Raw genomic sequence first — 19,842 nt, forward strand, 5'->3', positions numbered from 1 at the left:
GGTGCTCAGAGTTCCCTGGCCAGCTGGGGGACAGGGCACTGGCGTGTGGGAGGGACAGTTTGGTAGCCAGTGTCCCCCTAGCCAGCTGTGGGGGCAGGGAACTGGGACATGGGGTGGGACAGGTCGGTACACACTGGCCAGCTGGGATTGGGAAATGGGAATGGGGAATGGGAATGGGAAATGGGGAATGGGAATGGGAATGGGGAATGGAATGGGGTGGGAATGGGGAATGGGAAAAATGAGAATGGGAAATGAGAATGGGAAATGGGAATGGGAAATGGGAATGGGGAATGGGGAATGGGGAATGGGGAATGGGGAATGGGAATGGGAATGGGGAATGGGGCTTGGGGAATGGGGAATGGGGAATGGGAATGGGGAATGGGGAATGGGGAGTGGAAATGGGAATGGGGAATGGAAATGGGGAATGGGGAATGGGGAATGGGAAATGGGGATGGGGAATGGAAATGGGGAATGGGAATGGAGAATGGGAATAGGAAATGGGAAATGGGGAATGGGAAATGGGAAATGGGGAACGGGAAATGGGGAATGGAAATGGGAAGTGGGGAATGGGAATGGGAAATGGGGAATGGGAATGGGGAATGGGAATAGGAAATGGAAAATGGAAATGGGAAATGGAAATGGGAAATGGGGAATGGGAAATGGGAATGGGGAATGGGAACTGGGAAATAAGAAATGGGAAATGGGAATGGGAAATGGGAAGGGACAGGTTTATAACCAATGCATCCCTTGGCCAACTGGGGAGACAGGGAACTGGGACATGGGGTGGGACAGGTTGGCACACACTGGCCAGCTGGGGGGATGGGGAAATGGGGAATGAGAATGGGAAATGGAAATGGGAAATGGGGAAATGGAAATGGGAAATGGGATGGGACAGGTTTGTAACCAATGCATCCCTCGGCCAATTGGGGGGACAGGGAAATGGGCTGGGACAGTCTGATGCCCATCATGTCCTTTGGTCAGAAAGTGAAACAAGGAACAAGGATATGGGATATGGGATATGGGAAATGGGATATGGGAAATGGGATATGGGAAATGGGATGGGACAGGTTGGTACCCAGAATGTCTTTGGTCAGCAAATGAAACAAGGAACAGGGTTATGTGATATAGGATATGGGATATGGGAAATGGGATATGGGAAATGGGATGGGACAGGTTGGTACCCAGAATGTCCCTTGACCACAGCTGGAGGAAACTGGGACAGGCCAGTTGGTACCAAACATCCTGTGGTGGTGCCACTGTGAGCCCCAGAGATGCTGACAGGACCCCTTGATGTGGGTCTGGATTCGTGGCCACCCTCCCAACCCCTTTGGCATCAGGAACTGCAGTGAGTGGTTTAAGAATGATCTGGTCCTGAGGAGCATCCCATGCTGGGGACATCCTGAGTCAAGTGCTGCCACCCACTCCAGACCAGAGCAGCTCTGGGGATGCAGGAATCTGTCATCCTGCCGGGCAGCTCAACAGAGCTCCCCCAAGAGCCGCCTGGGTCTTTTCATCTCATCTCTTTTGTTTCAGCCTTATTATGTAAATAGCTGATGCGGCCCCCATAATGAGAAAGTAGTTTCCCAGAATACAAAAGGCTGTAATTATCTCATTAGCAGGCGGAAAGGAAAAGGAAATGTTTCTAAGCCGGCTCACTTTTATTTCCCACAGCAGCCTGGGGAAGAGCAGCCCCCAAAACCTGGACCTGCCTGCCCCTAATCCTGCCACCCCCTCTCTTCAGGAGAGGAAAGCAAAGTGTGACCCTCCTGTCCCAGAAATGGGTTTGTACTGGGAGGGCTGAGGGCTTTGAGCTTGGAACTTTCCACTTATCCAGAGGATGCTGCAGGTCCCTGTGCAGACCCCTCAGTGCTCCCAGGGGTAGCTGGAAAGTGAGGGTGGGTCACAGAGGGACAGGGTGGTCCCCACATTCCCAGTTTGGATGTTCTCAGGCAGGACTGCCATGCTGGGCAGTCCAAGTCCAACCTCCCTGCTCCAGCAGGGTGCCCTAGGGCACGTTACTCAGGATTGTGTCCAAAAGTAAATCCAACCATAAATCCTTTGCACAGAAGGATGGAAAATGTGCAGATACACAGCAGCCCCACAGCCCAAGGGGTGTCTGAGGGTGACTGCAAGAATCTGCCACTACCTGACCCTCCAGCCTGCCTTCCTGAGTTTGATTTTTAGCTCTGAATTGGGACAAAAAGATCTGCAGTGCAGGGATTAATGGGGAAAGAGAGGTCTGTGACCTGGGGAAGGAGCAGGCGTTGTTTTTCTGAGTTCATTTGGCTTTTGGTTGTGGAAAAAGCTTGTGGTTGAAAAGCTGGAGATCTGCATGTTTTTGCAGACAGGTTCAAGTGTGTTCCTGCTGTATTCCAGTGGCAGAAGAAAACCTGGCAGCCACCAAGCCAGGATGGAGGGAAAGAGTAGGAGGAGGTGCAGAAAAGAGCCACAAGAGTTACTTGAGAGCTGGAAAAAATGCCTGTGAGAGACAAGAAAAGCTCATTCTGTTCTCCTCTTCAGACTGAGCAACTTGAGCAGGGTGTAGGAGAACAGGAGGTGCCGGGGCTCTGGAGCCAGGTGGGAGGGGAACTGTGCTGTCCCTGCCTCTGGAATCAATCCCAGTGGAGCAGCTCTCAGCCAGGTTTGGGACCAGCAGGGCCACAAGGAGGTGGCAAGTGATGGCCTGTGACACACAGGAGGCAGAGCAGTAGCTGAGTGGCCTTTTTGGAGGATGTGATGAGGGAGAGGAAGAGGGATGTGACTGAAACCTGCAGCTGAAACTAAGAGGACAAGAGGGAATAGTATCTAAACAGGAGATGTTTAGACTGCATATTTTGGAAAATTTCTTCATGGAAAGGGTGTCCAGCCCTGGCACAGCTGCCCAGGGCAGTGTTGGGGTCCCCCATCCCTGGAGGGATTTAAAAGCCATGTGGATGTGGCACTTGGGGACATGGTCAGTGGTGGCCTTGGCAGTGCTGTGGGATCACTTAGACCCCACAGTCTTAGAGGGTTTTTCCAACCTGAACAATTCAGTGATTTTGTGATTCTACAAGTGCAAGTCTTGGGTTTCAGTGGTGGTTTTGCCCCCGGGCTTGTTAACACCTCACTGGACACAGGTGGCTTTGCTCCCTGCAGGGTCTGTGTCTTCACTGCTAACCCATTCCTGTCCCTCCCTTCCCACCCCGTATCTCTTCCTGGATGAAGCTGAAATTATCACAGCCATTCTTTTTCCACCCTTTCCAACCTGTTCCACCACCCCAGGACACGGTGACTTTTTCTCCTCCAACCAAACCAACCCCTTGGCAGTGCTGCCAACAAACTTGGCTTGGCTGAGCCGAGCTGAGCTGAGCTGTAAACACAGGGCAGGTGTGGGCTCTACCCCTACAAAAACAACAGAGCAGAGCAGGGTTTATGGTGTCAGTAATTGCTCTGGCTCGTTAAAACCGATGCAAACAAACCTGACTAATGAAGGTCAGGGGCACACCTGTTACCACAGTTGGCAACAGGGGGAATTTTTGACCTTCAGGTGCCTTTGTTGCCCGTGCTGCCAGCACCACATGCCTGGCACGGGCACATGTGCCAAGCCCTGCCTTGCTCTGGGGCTCTTTGCTGGAGCTCTCCATGCCCAAGGGATGACTGATTCCCTTCTCCCGTGGCACGGTGCCCAGGTGTGTCTGTCTCTCCAAGGCCTTTGTTAGGAGAGTGTTAACAATTAACTCCTCAGGCAGCAACAGAGCCAGGCCTCCATAATTTAATCTTAGTTAACCATTCAGCTGCTTATCTCAGAGCAATTTTTCTTCTTTCTCACTGGAAGGCGTTCACTGAATGGTTTGGGTGGAGCGGGTGCAAAGATGCAGTTGTTATTTTACAAATCACTGCATTTACAATAACATCTAGGAATGTCCTGGAGCTGCAGGCATGGCTGGAAACCTTGGTAAGAGGTGGACTTGCAGAGTTTGCCTGGCAAAGCTGGGGAAAAGGACATTTCACCCCAGATTTTCTGCATCAGGCATCAGAATTTTTGCTGTCTCCGAGGCGAGGATATGGCAGGAAAGGCCAAGAGGCCACTGCAGGTGGATGGGATGGGGAGGAGTGTGTGGATTCCCAGTGTCCCTGGTCAGAGAAGGTCACCCAGCCATGCTCGAGGGTGACTCTGCTTTCCTCCTAAAGGATGGACTTGGGAATGAAATGCTGGTAAAGGCAAAACCTGGCTTCCCTCAGCCTCCCTGTGCTCATGGACAGGCTCAGCACCCTTGGGAATCACCAACAAAGTCTGTGAAAAGTTCAAACATGAACTTTCAGTTCATGCTCCCATGGGAGGGAGGCAGTTCTCATGGAATCATGGAATAGTTTTGTTTGGAAGGGACCCTAAAGATTATCCAGTTCCAACCTCCTGCCATGGGCAGGGACACCTTCCACTGTCCCAGGTTACTCCAAAGCCCATCCAACCTGCCCTTGGACACTTCCAGGGATCCAGGGGCAGGGTCTGCCCACTCTCAGTCAAGAATTTCTTCCCAATATCCCACATAACCCTGCCCTGTCAGCCTGAAGCCATCCCCTCTTGTCCTCTTGCCCCAGAGATGATAAGATTTTAGGAGAAGAAATGTCCTGGGGAAGTTTTTAGTCACACATTTCCCCAAACCTGGAAGGAATAAAAAAAGACTCTGCTGCTCTGTGCTGGAGCGTGGCAACATTATTCCTGTGCTCAAAATTTGATTTCACAGTTCGGCTGAGGAACAACCAGTGTAAAACCTGACTGGGAACTGGAGCTGGCCAGAAGATACAACCCCAAGTGTTGTTGTTTTTGGGAAAAAATGGCCCTTTTTGGCAAACAAAGCTGTACTGTCAGGGATCTCTTGGCACTTCTGGAATCTCCTTAATAACATATTTGTAACACTTGTCTGTATGCTCTGTTTATCAGATCCCGGGTTTGCAGTAAACATAAGCTAAGAACAAAGAGGGGGGGGTTTTTCAGAATATTTTCTTGGATGATTCCCAGTTCAAAGAAAACACTTCTTGTTGTGTTGGCCTTTTTTTTTCTTTTTTTTTTTTTTTCCCCTTTTGGAAGGATCAAACTTTCCAGTGACCTCATCCTGCCCTCAGAGAGTCAATGTAAATGTGCAAATGTCACGGTGTAATTTACCCAGTGAGGGAAAAGTAGCCTGGATTTCTCCCTGGCTGGCTGGGGAGCACTGCAAGGAGACAATGCCACTTCCTTGTCTGGAGCTGAGACCTTCCAGCACATCCCTCCCGTGGTGCCTGGTGTCCCATAAAAAGAAGTCACAGCCTATAAAGATTTCCAAAGTCACTGAAAAGCAGGTTATTCCTAAATTAGGAGGACAAAAAGTCTTCCCTTGACTCGTAAAATCCAAAGGCACCGTTGGTTGAGCGCAGCTTCAGGTGGGTGTTCTCCATCCTTCCTCATCACTCACAGCCCAGCCAAGTCTCCAGGTTTGACCTGGATCGACCCCTGGGCATTGTGCACTCGTGATCTGTCAGTGATGATGTTCTTGGGAAGTGTCTTTAGGGTGTGACGGGGTCAGGAGCCTTTGAGTGCTGCTCAGAGCAAAATCCAAATGTCACATGCCACATACGTGACCAGACCCTGCCACTTCTTGCTGCTGGCAGGGGATTTGTCACTTATGACCAATACACACTCGTGTTTTGGCTGTGGTGGATCCCCCCACATGCTCATGTGATCCTCTTTACTGCCTGGTCTTTAGACTTTCATCAGGGAATGACACGAGGTCACCTGCTGGAGACAGAGGTGCAAACTGCAGCGTGTCCTCAGCAGGAATCACAAAGTGTTCACTTAATGCTCTTTGGTCATAAAATCCCAGAATGGGCTGGGTTGGGTTGGAAGGGACCTTAAATCCCATCTCAACAGCTCTGTGTCCTCTCCCTCTGGCACAGCAGTTGCCACATCTGCCCCTCAGGCTGTACTTTGGTCAGGGCAGGGTGCTGGGAAAGCGGGAGGAGAAGCCTCCAGAAATGCAGTTTAATAAAAGCAAAGTTGAGCAGCACAGACCCTGCTTTAACCTTTTTAATTCTTTTTCCATTCCATTATTAGTGCAAATAGCAAGGCCCTGTGAGACACCACGTGGGAGCTGAGCTCCAGACCTCAGCCTGCTCTCCAGGGAAATAAACCCAGTTCTGCTTTACTCAGGGAGGGCTGAATGAGCATCCCGACCCCAAGGAGAGGGAGAACCCCACTGAAATGGGGATTTTCTCCACCTCCCCTTCCTGCTGGTCCTGCCTGACTGCTGCCTTTCTCCAAAGGGCATCATCATTTTTATCCCATCCACAGGGAAACCTGCAGCTTCTGCTGCCCTTAAGTCCTGCTTTAGTCTCCATGCTGTCAGGAAGGTTTATCCTGGAAAACCTGGAACTGAGGGTGCCTGAGACAAAAGAAAAGCATCAATTCTGTCCCATGGGGACCGAGTCAATGAACTCAGCAGGGCAGGTGGACAGTGGTCAGCTGAGTGGCCACAGCTGTCCACAAGCCACTGACTGACCTTGCTCCTCCAGGTTTGGTTCAATCACTCAAAATTTGCAATGCACTTTTCCCTTCCTTCAGGTAGGTAATGAGATCCTTGGCTGGTACAGGTTCAAATTCTCCATCATTCGATGAGGCAACAAAAAAAAAGGTTGTTGTGGGTCTCTTATTTCCATAAATAAGATTTTACACCTTTGTGTAAAAGCTGATGAAGAACATCTAGACAGCTGAGAATTAATCCCAAGGACAACAATAGTGAATGACAACTTTTGAAACCATTGTTTGAATGTTGTCCATGTCCCATGGCCTAGTTTTGGCCAACCCAAGGCATAGCCTAAGTAAGAATCAAATGGAGAAGGGGAATAAAGATTTAAAAGAAAATTTAGCATGACACCTGCACAAAAGCATCTTTTTTAAAGCTCAAGTTCAGGCAAGCAACAATTCCACGAAAGAGATGGAAATTGTGTTGCTTAAACCCTGTGGTGTCATCCTGAGGGATGTGATGGAGGGAGCACTTGTATGAGCCAGGACCAGGGATGGAGACCTTTCATCCCCATGGGAACACAAACTTAGTAAAACTGGGAAAGCTGACAGAAATAATTCAAGCTTGGACACAGCAAATGGTTGTGTCTCACCGATGCCTTAGAGCTGTGCCTAATAAAATCCACACAACTCACTCCCCTGGGAACCACAACCCTTGGACTGAGAAGATTAGGAGCTCTTTTTGATAACAGCGGGTGGGATTTGGGGAATGCTGCTCCTCCAGGGGATCTGGAGCTCCCACAGAAGAGGAGAACCCCATCACTAGGACATGCAACGGGCACGACAGACAAAAGCCATCTCTTTAACAACCCTTTTTCCCCTCCTTGTCCCAGTGCCACTGAGCTGTGCCTCCACCTCACCCCTACGCTGCCATGGCCACGCTAGAGACGCTGCCCGTCCTCAGTGACCCAACCTACCCCAGCCCGGAGAACTTCCACGGCTTCTCCCCGCGGTATTCCCAGACCATCCCCAGGAGCGCCATGGGGAGCGTGGGCAGCGGCGTGGCCAACGAGCAGGAGTTCGCCATGAAGAGCGTGGGCACGCGGACGCAGAGCAGCGGCCGGCAGACGGAGGGGCCCCGCAACGGCTACTCCGTAGCGCGGGACATCTCCCACCGCTACTCGGGCGAGGAGAAGACCTACAAGTCGGAGAAAGTCTCCAACTCCCTCTACATCAACGGCGACGCGCGCAAGAGCGAGAAGGTGAAGGTGGACATCTGCGGGAACGTGACCGCCAACAACGAGAAGAACCTGCCGCCGCCGCCCCAGTACCGAGAGCCCGGGAACCCACCAAAGATTTTGCCAATCTCCGGCAAACTAGACCAGGTGAGGACCTCCTGGAGCAGCTGGGTGGCCGTGGCGCTTCTCTGGAAGCACGGGCCAGGAGGCATTGGGCATCGGTGCGATCTTGATGGTCTCATTTTTGTTTTGTACGTTTTTATGTAGAGATGGTAAAATTCTTATGACTTTCAGGGGCGTTGTTAGTTCTTGAGGAACCCAAGAGCATGACCACAACCACAGGTCTTCCACACACAGCTCATTTAAGTTACTGGCTATTCCAGCTTCCCTGAGATGTTTACCTTCCTGAAGGATGGGGAGGGAGCTGGAGTTGGCCCCTGTTTCAGTAGGTCCAGCGGCTGAGCCCCACTTGTTTTGTGTGTTTTGTGCCTTTTATAGGCAGTTTCCAACCACCCACTGACACCTAAAGCTGTTGTTTGAAAGCAGGCACGAGCATCTGTTCCCAATCCCAGTCCCCCTTGTGAGGGAAAAGGCTTGGGAACTACCCCTGTAAACGTTATCTCCCAGCCCAGTCCTCACGGCTCATTTTGGCTTCAGGGAGCAAAATCTCCCAGGCCTGGAGGAACAGAGCCCCAGAGCCAGCAGTGTTTTATGTTGCTTGCTGCTCTGCTCCAGTGACTTCCATAATTTGTGTCCAGTATTATTTCTGCAGCATTTGGTGGCCTTTTCTCCTGGGTTGTTAATCCAACAGCCCCTGCAGTCCATCTCAGTCTCACACTTGGTCTCCAGCCTCCAACCTGTTCAGTGGAGCTTATTCTGTTTCTCCCGAAAAGCGTTTTCAAAATACCTTTGCTTAATCCAGTTTAATTTTCAGCTAAAATTCAATCTGCAGTAGAGGAGACTCAATCCCATTTTGAGGAAAATTTAGTTTCTAATGGTGCATTGATGGGGTGAAGAATGTGCAAGGCTTTAAAATCCTTTCTAAATCCCTTACAGCTGTGGTCTGTTGTCCCCCAGCATTGCTTATGCCACAGAAAACACAAATTTCAAATGAAGAGCAGCTCCTGCATGTTCCTTGCCTGGTGTCACTGCTGTCACAGCTCCTACCTGCTCCTGTCAGGACAAGCAGGACATGAGGTCCCCACAGGCACAGCTCACTGCTGGCAGGAGGGAGATGTGATGCTCCTGAGGCCAAAGGGCTGCTAATCCAAGGGTTCAATTCAGCTTTCAGCAAAAGAGCAATGCAACCTCAAGGCCGGAAATATAATCAGCAAAAATTAGAGTTGTTTTGGTCAGGTCTGGTAAGCAAGGGGCAGCCCTCCTTGTGACAAGCACTAAGGAATATTCTAGAGAAAAATCATGCAGGTTTGGGGTGAGTCAAGATGGTTTCTTTTCAGCTGGGGGAAGGGAAAGCAAAGTGTTGCTCTTTGAGTGACCACAGGTCCCTCATGTGCAACCCAAAAGTGTAACAAGGTGGGATAAGGGGCATAAGCCCCACCCTGTGCCAATGTGTGTCTTTTGTGTGCTGTTACCGAGCCTCCTGCTGTGTTTGACGCGTGCTCCTTTTTCCTTTTTGCAGAGCAATGAGCCCTTAGTTAGACCCTCAGCCTTTAAACCAGTAGTTCCTAAAAACTTCCATTCCATGCAGAACCTCTGCCCGCCGCAGAGCAACGGGATGGCAGAGAACAGAAAGAGCTTGAACCACGCCAACAGCAATAGCCCGTCCGCACCCAAGGGTGGACTCGACAAGAGCAGCCTTAACAGGACTACAAACCAGGGCGGGGGGCTCTCGGATTCGGGCCGCAACTCGCTCACGAGCCTGCCCACCTACGGGACGGGCTACAGCCAGCACGTGGGCCCCATGAGCGCCTCCACGAGCCACATCAACCGCATCGGCACCACCTACGTGGAGAAGAACATCGTGGGATACAACGGGATATCTACCTCAGACAGCGGGCGGTCCTCCAGCAAGAGCACCTCGTCCTTCAACAGACTGAACCATCTCAACGAAACGATGCCTTTCCACTCGCCCTCCACCGACGACATCATCCAGGACCTGGAGGACCGGCTGTGGGAGAAGGAGCAGGAGGTGCTCCAGATGAGGAGGAACCTGGACAAGAGCGAGGCGGCCATCTTCCAGGTGTTCGAGGAGAAGCAGAAGATCTGGGAGAGGGAAATGGAGGACCTGAGGCAGAACTATGCCAACAAGTTGCAGCAGGTCTCCAAAAAGGCGCAGCGGGCTCAGCAGGCTCTGCAGCTCCAAATCTTCAAGCTCCAGCAGGAGAAAAAAAAACTCCAGGATGACATGGGACAGCTCCTCCAGCAACGAGAGGAGCTGGAGAAGAAATTTGTGGCTTTCAAGAAGGAGCAGGCTGAGTTTCTCCCGAAGATTGAAGAGACCAAGTGGGAGGTAAGAGCGTTGTTGTAACAGGCCGTGAATGAGGTTTCCATTGTGGGATCTGGTGACCCAAAGTACCTCCCACATGCCCCAGGTAGAGCCCACAGATAACAGCCATGGGTTGGTGACCTCCAGGTAACAGGTGGCACTTGTCACCTCACTTGTCTGAGTCGCAGGCCTGCTGATTTCAAGTAAGCTAAAATAAGCACAGTTTTTTTGCGCACACCCTCCTGTGCTGGTTAATAATTTGACTTCACAGTCTGGTCACTCCAAGTCGTGACATTCAAATCCAGTTTCACGGAATACAGGTCTTTCCACACAGGTACTTGTGCCTGCCAAAAATGGGCTTAAGTCTATTTTAATTAAATTCTTTTACCATTTGCGTTTGGGTGAACCTTGAAACCGGTTTTCAGGTATTTGATTTTTTTAAAATTGAAGATATAAAATCAACTGACCTAAGAATGACATTGATAGAGCCACGTTTACCTCACATTTCCTGTTGTAACACAATTTCTTTAGTTGTTAATAAGTTGATCTATCTTAAAAGGCTGAAAGACACATTCCTCTTTCTAGTTCTCCTGTTGAGTCCTACATAACTTTTTCCTACTGTTCCTATTTTTAGAACATTTTATCAAGGTCTGTTTGTATAGCCAGTGCTAACATACCATTTTTTCAGCTTGATCATGTGAAGAATTTTAATCCTTCCATGCGCAGGCTAGAAACTTTAAATTTATTAAGAGTGCGGAGACAAAACATAGCTCTAGAATCAAGACGACCTTATTCTGCTAATCCAGATGGAAAGTCAATGAAGCTGGGATTAATTAGGCTCTGAAATGTGCCATTTGCTGATGTTCAGCAGCGTGGATTGAGCCCCGTGGGTTTGTGGGTGGGAGAGTAAGATGAAGGCAGGAGCGAAGCATCGCTGATGGGCACTGCAGCACTGGGCTTGGCTGTTTGGGCAGCTCCAGCTGGGAACAGCATCAGGTCCCTGAGGGAAAACACAGAGGTGTGTTCAGCAGAAGGTTTGGGATTGAGCCCTGCGGGTTTGTGGGTGGGAGAGTAAGATGAAGGCAGGAGCGAAGCATCGCTGGTGGGCACTGCAGCACTGGGCTTGGCTGTTTGGGCAGCTCCAGCTGGGAACAGCATCAGGTCCCTGAGGGAAAACACAGAGGTGGGGACAACCTCTAGGTCCGTGGCATGGTCTAGGTCCTGGTGAAGGCTGGGTTCTTGAGCAGGGTCGTTTTATGGGCAGTGCAGGGGACAAGCAGCTCCTCGCTGCCACCCGCCAGCCTCACGAGTGCTCTCCCCACAGGTGTGCCAGAAGGCAGGTGAGATCTCCCTGCTCAAGCAGCAGCTGAAGGACTCCCAAGCCGACGTCTCCCAGAAGCTCAACGAGATCGTGGGACTGCGCTCGCAGCTCAAGGAAGGTAAGAACTTCCTACGGGAGAAAGAGGAGCAGATCCTCACCCTGAAGGACTCCTACAGCTCCAAGAGCGTCAACCTGGAGATCTGCGAGGGCGAGCTGCAGAGGAAGATGAGTGAGGTCCAGGTGCTGAGGGAAAAACTGAACCACTGTGAGCTGGAGGTCTCCGGCCTGAAGCGGACACTTGCCAGCATGGGACCCGCGGGGTCTTTTGGCGGGGACCTCGGGGAGAAGCTGCGGGACCCGCTGGCCTGCGAGAGCGACGAGGCCAAGATGCAGCGGCAGAGCGAGGACAGCGTGAACAGCCTGCGGCGGGAGGTGGAGCGGCTGCAGACGGAGCTGAAGCTGGAGCGGCAGCAGCGGGAGCAGCAGGTGATGGACTTCGAGGAGGAGCGGCGCACATGGCAGGAGGAGAAGGAGAAAGTCATCAAGTACCAGAAGCAGCTGCAGCTGAACTACGTGGAGATGTACCAGAAGAACCAGCTGCTGGAGCACAAGGTCAACGAGATGAACACGAAGGCCACCAGCCCCCCGCACACCGAGGAGAAGAAGACGTGGACTCCCTCCAGACTCGAGAGGATAGAGTCCACCGAGATCTGAGGGGGGACCGAGGCCACGCAACGGAATTTTTTATTGCTGTGCATGTACTACCTACTCAAGCCAGAGATCTTCCGAAGGATAATGCGCTCCCGTCGGAGCGGTGTGAGCGTGCTCCCACCAGGCTCCATCACCCTTACTCTCCACTTCTGTGCTCTGTAGGTACAATAACTGTGGATGTGCGTTGGTTTTCTATCGAAAAATGCGACATCTCGCCTGGGTTTTTTCCTAGTACAGCTGGTGAGGGTCAATTGGCTCTTTTGTAATCTGCCCTGACTGTTACTTCACTAGAGGCTGCCACCCCCTCTCCTACAATTCACCCTTCTTCGGCTGGTTGTTTTGGAGGGTTGTATTTGGTTTCTTTGGTTTTCCAAGCATTTATGTGCAGCAAAACAGTTCAAAGTGGCAGGTTTGTTGGTTTTTTGGGTTTTTTTTTTTCCAGGACGTTTTTAGCCACATTGGCTAATGGAGCAAAGCTCTTGGGATCATGAGCAAACTCAAGTGTTCTCAATCAAGTATCCTGTCTAGACGGTGGTCTTAGTGAAGTCAGTGTGAGCTTGGCCACTGATTTCAGTGAAACCAGACATATCTCTACCAGACAACTCCCTCTTGCTCTGGCTGCAAGAGGTTAGGACATCCTTGAGGAGCAGGATGAGGCCATCCTGGTAACAGAAGCCAACAAGGAATGATGTCCCAGCAGGAGCCTCTCTGGAGGCTCAGCAGAGCTTAACAAATGCTGCGTTTTCACTTCCTTGTGGTTTCCTCCTGCAGTTCCACTCCTCTCCCAGGTTGTGACCAACCCCGGGAGCAGAAATACCCTCCCACCTCTGCCTTGGTCCCCTTACTCTTACTCTATACCCAGCTGGCTACAGCAAGAAAAAAGCTTGGAAATCCAAGCTAGTTTCCCTTCCCAACAGCCCTCTTACTTCCCAAAGTCAATGGAATCGAGGTTTGGGGAAGCCTCCAAACCCATGGGATATTTATGCAAACTGAAGCTTTAGCAATCTGCCCCAAAAGTGGGCAATTGTGCCACCCTGTCCCCAAACGAGCGACACCTTGGTGCACTCTCTTGGGCCAGGGTCTGCTTAAAAACAGCACTCGAGCCTCACTCAGGAGTTGCAGGGGGGGCACAGCAGCATCACAGCTGGATTGCAGCGGTCAGCCTTCGGTACTGCCATTCCAAACAGCACCCACAGCCATCCCACGGGGCACCCCGGGGATGGAGATAACAACTCGCAGGCCTAGCTCAAGAAAATACTCAGCTACTAACTCTGAGCACGAAAGAAGTCATAAGAGGGGGAAATGCTTAAGATCACGCAAGTGCTTATGCCCTGGCAGAATAACAAACCAAATCCTACGTGCACAGTCACCGAGGCAGCCAAACCTGGCATTCCGCTTGAAAATGTGGGCAAGGTGAGCTCGGTTCTTCCTGTCATGGACAGTTTTTTACCACGAGTCACAACGAAGAGAAGAAAAATGTTGCAAAGTGGAGTTTGCGCTGGCCAAAGGATCAATAGGAGTGGGGATTTTGGCTCTTTGCCCTGGGGAGCAGCTAGAAGAGAAAAGTTAGGATTAGCACTGGGATGTCTTGAAATGTCTGTGAGGTGACTCCAGGGCAAATTTGGCCAGGTTAAATTTCATGTGCATCCCAAGGAAGAACCTGGAGGCATTGAGGGGCTGAAGATCTTCCAAACAAAAGCCTTGAAGCTGCACATTTTCCATGTTCTGTCTCCCCAGAGCTCTCCTGTTCATGACCAGGTGTGACCATCAGTTTGAGAACAAACGATGTTGTGATGAGCTCCAGACTGAGCAGAGTGGAGACTGCAGTCAGTCCCACCAGCCCGAGCCATCAGACAGTGCTACTGGCCAGGAGCTGGTGGTGGCTGCCAGAGATCCCTGGAGCCACTGCAAATAGAAAAGTGGCAAGACCAGGGCATTTAAAGACCCCAGTTGATAATTCCTGTCTTTTCCCACCAGTTCTGCCCATGTATTTGGAGCTGGAGGAAAACAACAAACTCATGGAAAACACCAGGGCAGCTCAGACTAAGCCCCTTTCCCTGCACCAGCCATAAAAGGGAGGTTAGCTCAGGTCTGACTACTGCTGGGTGTGGGGAAGAGTCCTACTGCAAATCCTGAAGATCTCCAGCACTCCTGGACATCAGCCCATGCAGCCCAGCCAGGAAGGAGTGCAGCTGCCTGCCAGTGCCACACAGCTGCAGACTTTGCCATGCCCAGGGAGACATCCACGTGCACCTGGCCAGGCAAATCCTAGAGCTTCCTCCACGCCATACTCCAGGCCTTCCAGACAGAGTCAAACATCCCACAGTGTCAGGGCTGGAAATCTGGTGTTTTGCACCATTTCTGCTTTCTTTTCACATCGGACAAGCCCACGTTGTCCTCCCTCCCAAAGCAGGTGTTTGGTGTCTGTTCTTGTGAAGATTCTTCACCTTGGAGGAGGAAAGGCTCACTCCCTCCACCTTCCTCACTGCATCAAATCGATCCAGAGCTTCAATCCAGATCTGAGAGACCTCAGCTGTGGACATTCCCTGGATGACAGAGCCTCACAGACACCCGTTAAGACTCTCTGCTGCTGATTTTCCCTCTCTTGGGATTCTCCCAGGATCCCCTAAGCAGCACCCCCAACTGTCCTGCAGAAACCACCCCACCCCTGCTATGGTGACAGAAAACACAGATGGTTTTGGGAGCCAAACTGCCACAAAGGATTCCTGTGCTTCAGGATTCCTGCCCACAACTGGATGTGCTGCTTCCCATCAAGTCCTCTCCCCTGTGCCAGCCCTTTGCTCAGCAGAGATGGAGCAAAATGATGGTGAGACACCTGGATTCCTCTTGTTTGTGCCCAGGTGGAGCTCACCTGGCTCCTTCCAGATCTTTTGCACTTTCACAAGTTGATGAAATCTCCCACCAAATGCTTCGCTGAGGCTCTGGGCTCTTAGCCCTGGATTAGGACAGCCAAGGGGTGCCAGGCTGGTGTTTGGGTGATGTGTCCTGGGAATGGCCAAGGAGGCTGGCAGCATGTCTCTTGGAGGCTCAGGCAGGGCTGATGAATTGCTTCTGTCCCATGGAATTCCACCCAGAGTTTGGGCTTGACCATCCCCCAGCTGTGTCCTCCACCTTGGAGCTGGTGGAATTCAGTGTGACATCCTGGTTCTCCTGTCATTCTCCAAGCCCTGTCCCCAAAATCCTCTCTAACCTGCCACTGGCCACCACCACAAGCTCTGGCCATGAGGGTCTCAGCTCAGTTGCCCACACATGAGGTCCACAAGCATTAGAGATGCTCTGGGATACCCAACACATGCAGCTGGACAATATGGTCCAAGATTTTGGGAGAGCCAGGCCAGTGGTGGCAGACCTGGAGCAGCTCTGGTGTCACAGGAACCCCATGTACAGAGCCCAGTCATGCTCCAGGCACATCCACACGGCAAACAGAGGACACTGATCAGCTCCAGAGGCTTCCATCCATGAGGATGTGGACTAAGCAGGCTGTCCTGGTGCCAGGGAAGGTCTTACTCTGCTGTGAGCAGGGCTGCTTTGCTCCACCACCATTCCAAAGCTGGCTGCTACTACTGTCCCAGCAACCCAGCTGGGCTGATTCCAGCCCTCCCCTCTCACCCCCAGGGTGAACACCACAACCAGGGCACGTTGTTGTGCCTCACACAGCCCCACTTAGCTCCTGCCACTGTCTGCTGGCAGCTGGTGGCCCCAATCCTGCTGTCACTGGTGGTGGTCACTCACCTCCGGGTTTCCACGCTCCAGAGAGGAATGGAATTGTTGCTCTTATGCTGTTGTACAGAGAGAAGTGTATTTGGATGTAAATAAGAGCCCAGCTCTGTATGTTGATGATTAAAAGGAGACAAGAAGGCTCTGTGGCTTCTCTGTTGGCGAGCGGGGCCGAGCGCTGAGCGCTGCACACAGGGTGCCCAGCACCCCGACCTGGGCCTGGCTGCACTGGGAATCTGGGCTTCAGCACCTCCCAGGAAAGCAATCCACTTGGGATTAGCTCAGCCTGGTGTGTCACTCTGTCCTGCTTTGATGCTTGCTGTCACTCTGAGCCAGGTGTGCAATGGCCCCCTGGTTAAGGGTGAAGTTCCCTCTGCCTGTCTGGTGTCACACCCAGATTCCATGCAGACAGTGTTTTCCAGAGTGTCCCCCTGAGCTGTGCCCATGGAAAGGACCATTCTGCTCCCCTCCTGCCCCTTGCAGTGGCACTTTATAGCTTGCTGAAGGCAGTGAGCTCACGAGTAACATGACCAAAGATCTCCGGGGAGTGCTGGGCTGCATGCTTGGAGCTGTGTCCCGGCTTTCCTGCAGAGACGTGAGGCTGGGGTGGGTTGGAAAAGGGGAAGGAGAGCTGGCAGGGGACACGATTTCCCTATGTCCCACCTGGGAATGTCTGCAGGTCCATAAGGGCCTTTCCTGGACGAGATAGGACAGGATAGAAAGGAGTTCCTGGGTGAGGTGATTGTCCCCAGTTGGTGACACCGGTATCCTCCACAGCCATACCAATTAGCTCCACACATTTCCCATGGAGAATATGGGCCAGGGGCTGTTCCTAGGAGCTGGGATAGATGCCATTCCCTTTTTTCTTGAGGAGAAGAGAGGATGCACGCCAAGCCATGCACCCTCTTGTCTTCAGGCAACTTCATGCCTCTCATCTTCAGAGCAAGAGATTAGCAGCAGACACCACTACAGGGTCCAGTCAATTGTCCTGGCTCAGTGGGAATTGTCCAGGAAAATGAGCATCCTGAGAGCTGGTGGTCCTGCTGGCTGCCCCCTTGGTGTCCTCTCCACAGCTCACCCCAGGGCATCCTCAGCACCCTCCTTAGCAAGGAACCAAATTCCAAGGTGAAGGCAGTGTGTTCTTCACTTCTCCTGCTTGGGGTGTTGAAGGCATCTGCACCCACCTTTGCTCCAAGAAGGCTCCTGGACCTGGCAGGAGGCCAGTGGGAGGTCTGTGCTCCTGAAGGTGGGTGTTCAGGTGGGTCTGGGCCTTGGGCAGATGCCTCTCAACTGTGCCTCTGCTCCCCAGCCATTCTCTTTTCCACTCCATCCCTGGGATAAGAGAGAGCCCAACTCGCTGTTAATTTAACCCAATTTCAAGGTTTAAGCCTTGAAACCCCTTTGTATTTACTCTTCACCAAGACTCCTTGCTAAAGATCTGTTCATGTGTTGCCTGTGCCCTGCTGCTCCTCTGCTCCAGCTCTCCAGGCTCTGCTGCCTCCTTTCAGACCATCCCCACCCCACTGGAGCAGTCAGTGCCTCTCCCAGTGCTCTCCCAGGCACATCTGGACAAGCTGGAGCTGCAGCCCCCACTGAGAATGGGTTATCCCAACCTTGCTCTCAGGAGCTTTCCAGAACACTGATCCTCTCCTCTCTGACGTCCCCATGGCAGCTCCATCAGCCCTGCTTTACCTCCAAGGACATTGTGACTTCCTGCTGAAGGACATTCCCATGGCCTGCAATCCTGTGGGATCTCTGCACGGGGATTCACACCATCACCACCAGCTCTGCAGTTCCCTGGTCCTTCCACCCTCTGGAAAAAACAGGGGTCTGAGGGGTCTCTGAGGTCCTTAGGGGCACACAGGACCCTGCAGCGTACCAAGGGGCTGGGGTCACATCCAGCTGTTTGCAGATGTTGGCTTCCCAATAGGATGTTCCATGCTGGCAGAGGAGCTGCTGGCAGCAGCAAGCTGCTGTATTTTCAGGATAATCTCCTCCCTGGTTCTCCCAGTGACGGGGATCGTGTCAGGTCTGGAGCCTGGACCAGGCTGTGTCCCCACAGCTCTGTCACAAATCTGTTCTCCCCAGCAGGAAGTCTCTGCTTTCTGTCCCAAAGCAATAGGTTTTTCCAGGGAGATTTTAAAAGGACTCTTCCCAACTCTGACACCTGCAGGCAAGCCAACATTCCCATGAATACCTTTATATCTCCAGCCCTGGCCTCAACCCCTTTGGAAAGGGATGCAAGGTCCAGTCTGGCTCTAAATACCCACAGTGGTCTGAGCTTGGTGGGCCTGTTTATTCAGAGAGCCCAAAGCTTCCCACATCCAGCCTGGACACCCAGGAGGTGTCACCCACCCCCTCCGTGGCTGTCCCTGGGTCCCTGCAGCAGGTCTTCTCCACCTGGGAGCCACTGGGGTGTCTGAGCTCACAGAGCCACGTTCAGTGACAACCAGTGGGCCGCTCTGCCATTCCCGAGAGTCTCCTGGGAGGAGAAGTCCCCTTCACCCCTTCCCCGTGACCGACAGGAGCAGAACACGCGCGGGCAGAGCTCCAGGAGCGTCCCAGCACCACGCAATGCTGCACACCCGGCTGAAGTGTCTATGCAGTCCCTCCCCAGGCAGCCGTGTCCCCGCAGAGCCCAGCCCAGGGCTCCTCCAAGGTGTCTTCATTTGCACTCTCCAGGACCTGGAAATCGCTGTGAGCCCAGAGGAGCCTTCGCCGCGCTCCGGGCACCGCACCGGGGAGGCTTTTCCTCGCCCCAAACTCAGCTGAGAGCAGCTCTCCAGCAGATGCAGAGCTGTCCCCACAAAATCCCGGCTGCCCCGGGTGGGCGAGGCTGTGTCCGACCTCACCAGCAATAACAGGAGCTGTGCCGGCCGTGCCCCTCCTGCGCGACACGCTGCACCTCCCCGCGTGGAAATTCAGTCCCAGCCTCGTGCTTTTCCTCCCTCTCGTTTCTTGACGCCTCGGCGGCTCTCTCTTTTTCTTTTTAACTCTCTTTCTCTCTCTCTCTCTCTGCTCTCTGACTGTGAATTCAAACCAGAAGTGTTCTGAACTCGACTCCGTTACTGTTCTGTCTCTGCGTCGACTGTTGCTGGTTCTCCGAACTGCGTTCAAACGAGACTTTGCAAAAAAAAAAAAATCTAAAAAATATTAAAAAAAAATCTAAAAACAAAACAAAAAAACTTAAAAAAAAAATCTTTAAAAAAGCCAAAAAAAAGAATCTGAAAAAAAATCTAAAAAAAAAAAATTAAAAAAATCTAAAAAAACTTCTTAAAAAAAATCTAAAAAAATTCTTTAAAAAAAATAAAAAATAAAAAAATTCTATAAAAATCTAAAAAAATTTAAAATTATATATATATAAATATATATATATATACTTTAAAAAAATAATAAAAATATTTAAAAAAAGAACTCCATAAAGTCGGGTGTCTCTCCTGTCCACTTGGTCACTTCCAAACACTGTTGTCTTGACTTTCCCTCTGGTTAAGTGTGTTTAAAGACAAAATGTTGAACAAAAAAAAAAAAAAAAGAAAAAAATTAAAAAAAAAAGGCAGGTAACACTCACCATTCTGGGATTTTTGTACAGCAAAGGTGTATCTGTTTCAGAGGTTCTTGTTAAAATTCCACCACACTTCCCAATTCCCTGCTGGCCTGTTGTCTGTTCCCATTGGGTTATCCAGATGTGAAGAGCTCCTGCCTTTGCCATTTTCTACAGTGAATATATAAATATATCTGTACAGAGGTATGTATATATATAAATAGACATGCAGATCTATATGTATACGTATCTCCAACTCTCCTCTCTCCACCTGACTGTGAAGGATTTTTATTGGGCAAAATAAAATGGAGAAAGGCCCCGTTTTAAAAACAGGACTGTGTGGTTTGTTTGTGTCACAGCTGGGAGAAT

The 19,842-nt window shown here is 51.4% G+C and overlaps 1 protein-coding gene across 3 annotated transcripts in view; it reads left to right on the top strand.

Moving 5' to 3' along the window:
- Positions 1-19,116, top strand: part of LZTS3 (leucine zipper tumor suppressor family member 3) — a 47,417-nt gene extending 28,301 nt beyond the window's left edge. For 2 of the 3 annotated variants that reach the window (XM_041488179.1, XM_041488180.1), the window contains exons 2-4: positions 7,372-7,863; positions 9,356-10,186; positions 11,487-19,116. In XM_041488179.1, the coding sequence (XP_041344113.1) occupies positions 7,411-7,863; positions 9,356-10,186; positions 11,487-12,197 (1,995 nt within the window). In that variant the 5' untranslated portion in view covers positions 7,372-7,410 and the 3' untranslated portion in view covers positions 12,198-19,116. The remainder of the gene's footprint in view (positions 1-7,371; positions 7,864-9,355; positions 10,187-11,486) is intronic. The other variant, XM_041488181.1, reaches the window with a different exon arrangement.
- The last annotated feature ends 726 nt before the right edge of the window (positions 19,117-19,842 follow it).

The sequence above is a fragment of the Pyrgilauda ruficollis genome, unplaced genomic scaffold (assembly GCF_017590135.1).
Source record: "Pyrgilauda ruficollis isolate IOZ18807 unplaced genomic scaffold, ASM1759013v1 scaffold88, whole genome shotgun sequence".
In the NCBI taxonomy this organism is placed as follows: Eukaryota; Metazoa; Chordata; class Aves; order Passeriformes; family Passeridae; genus Pyrgilauda; species Pyrgilauda ruficollis.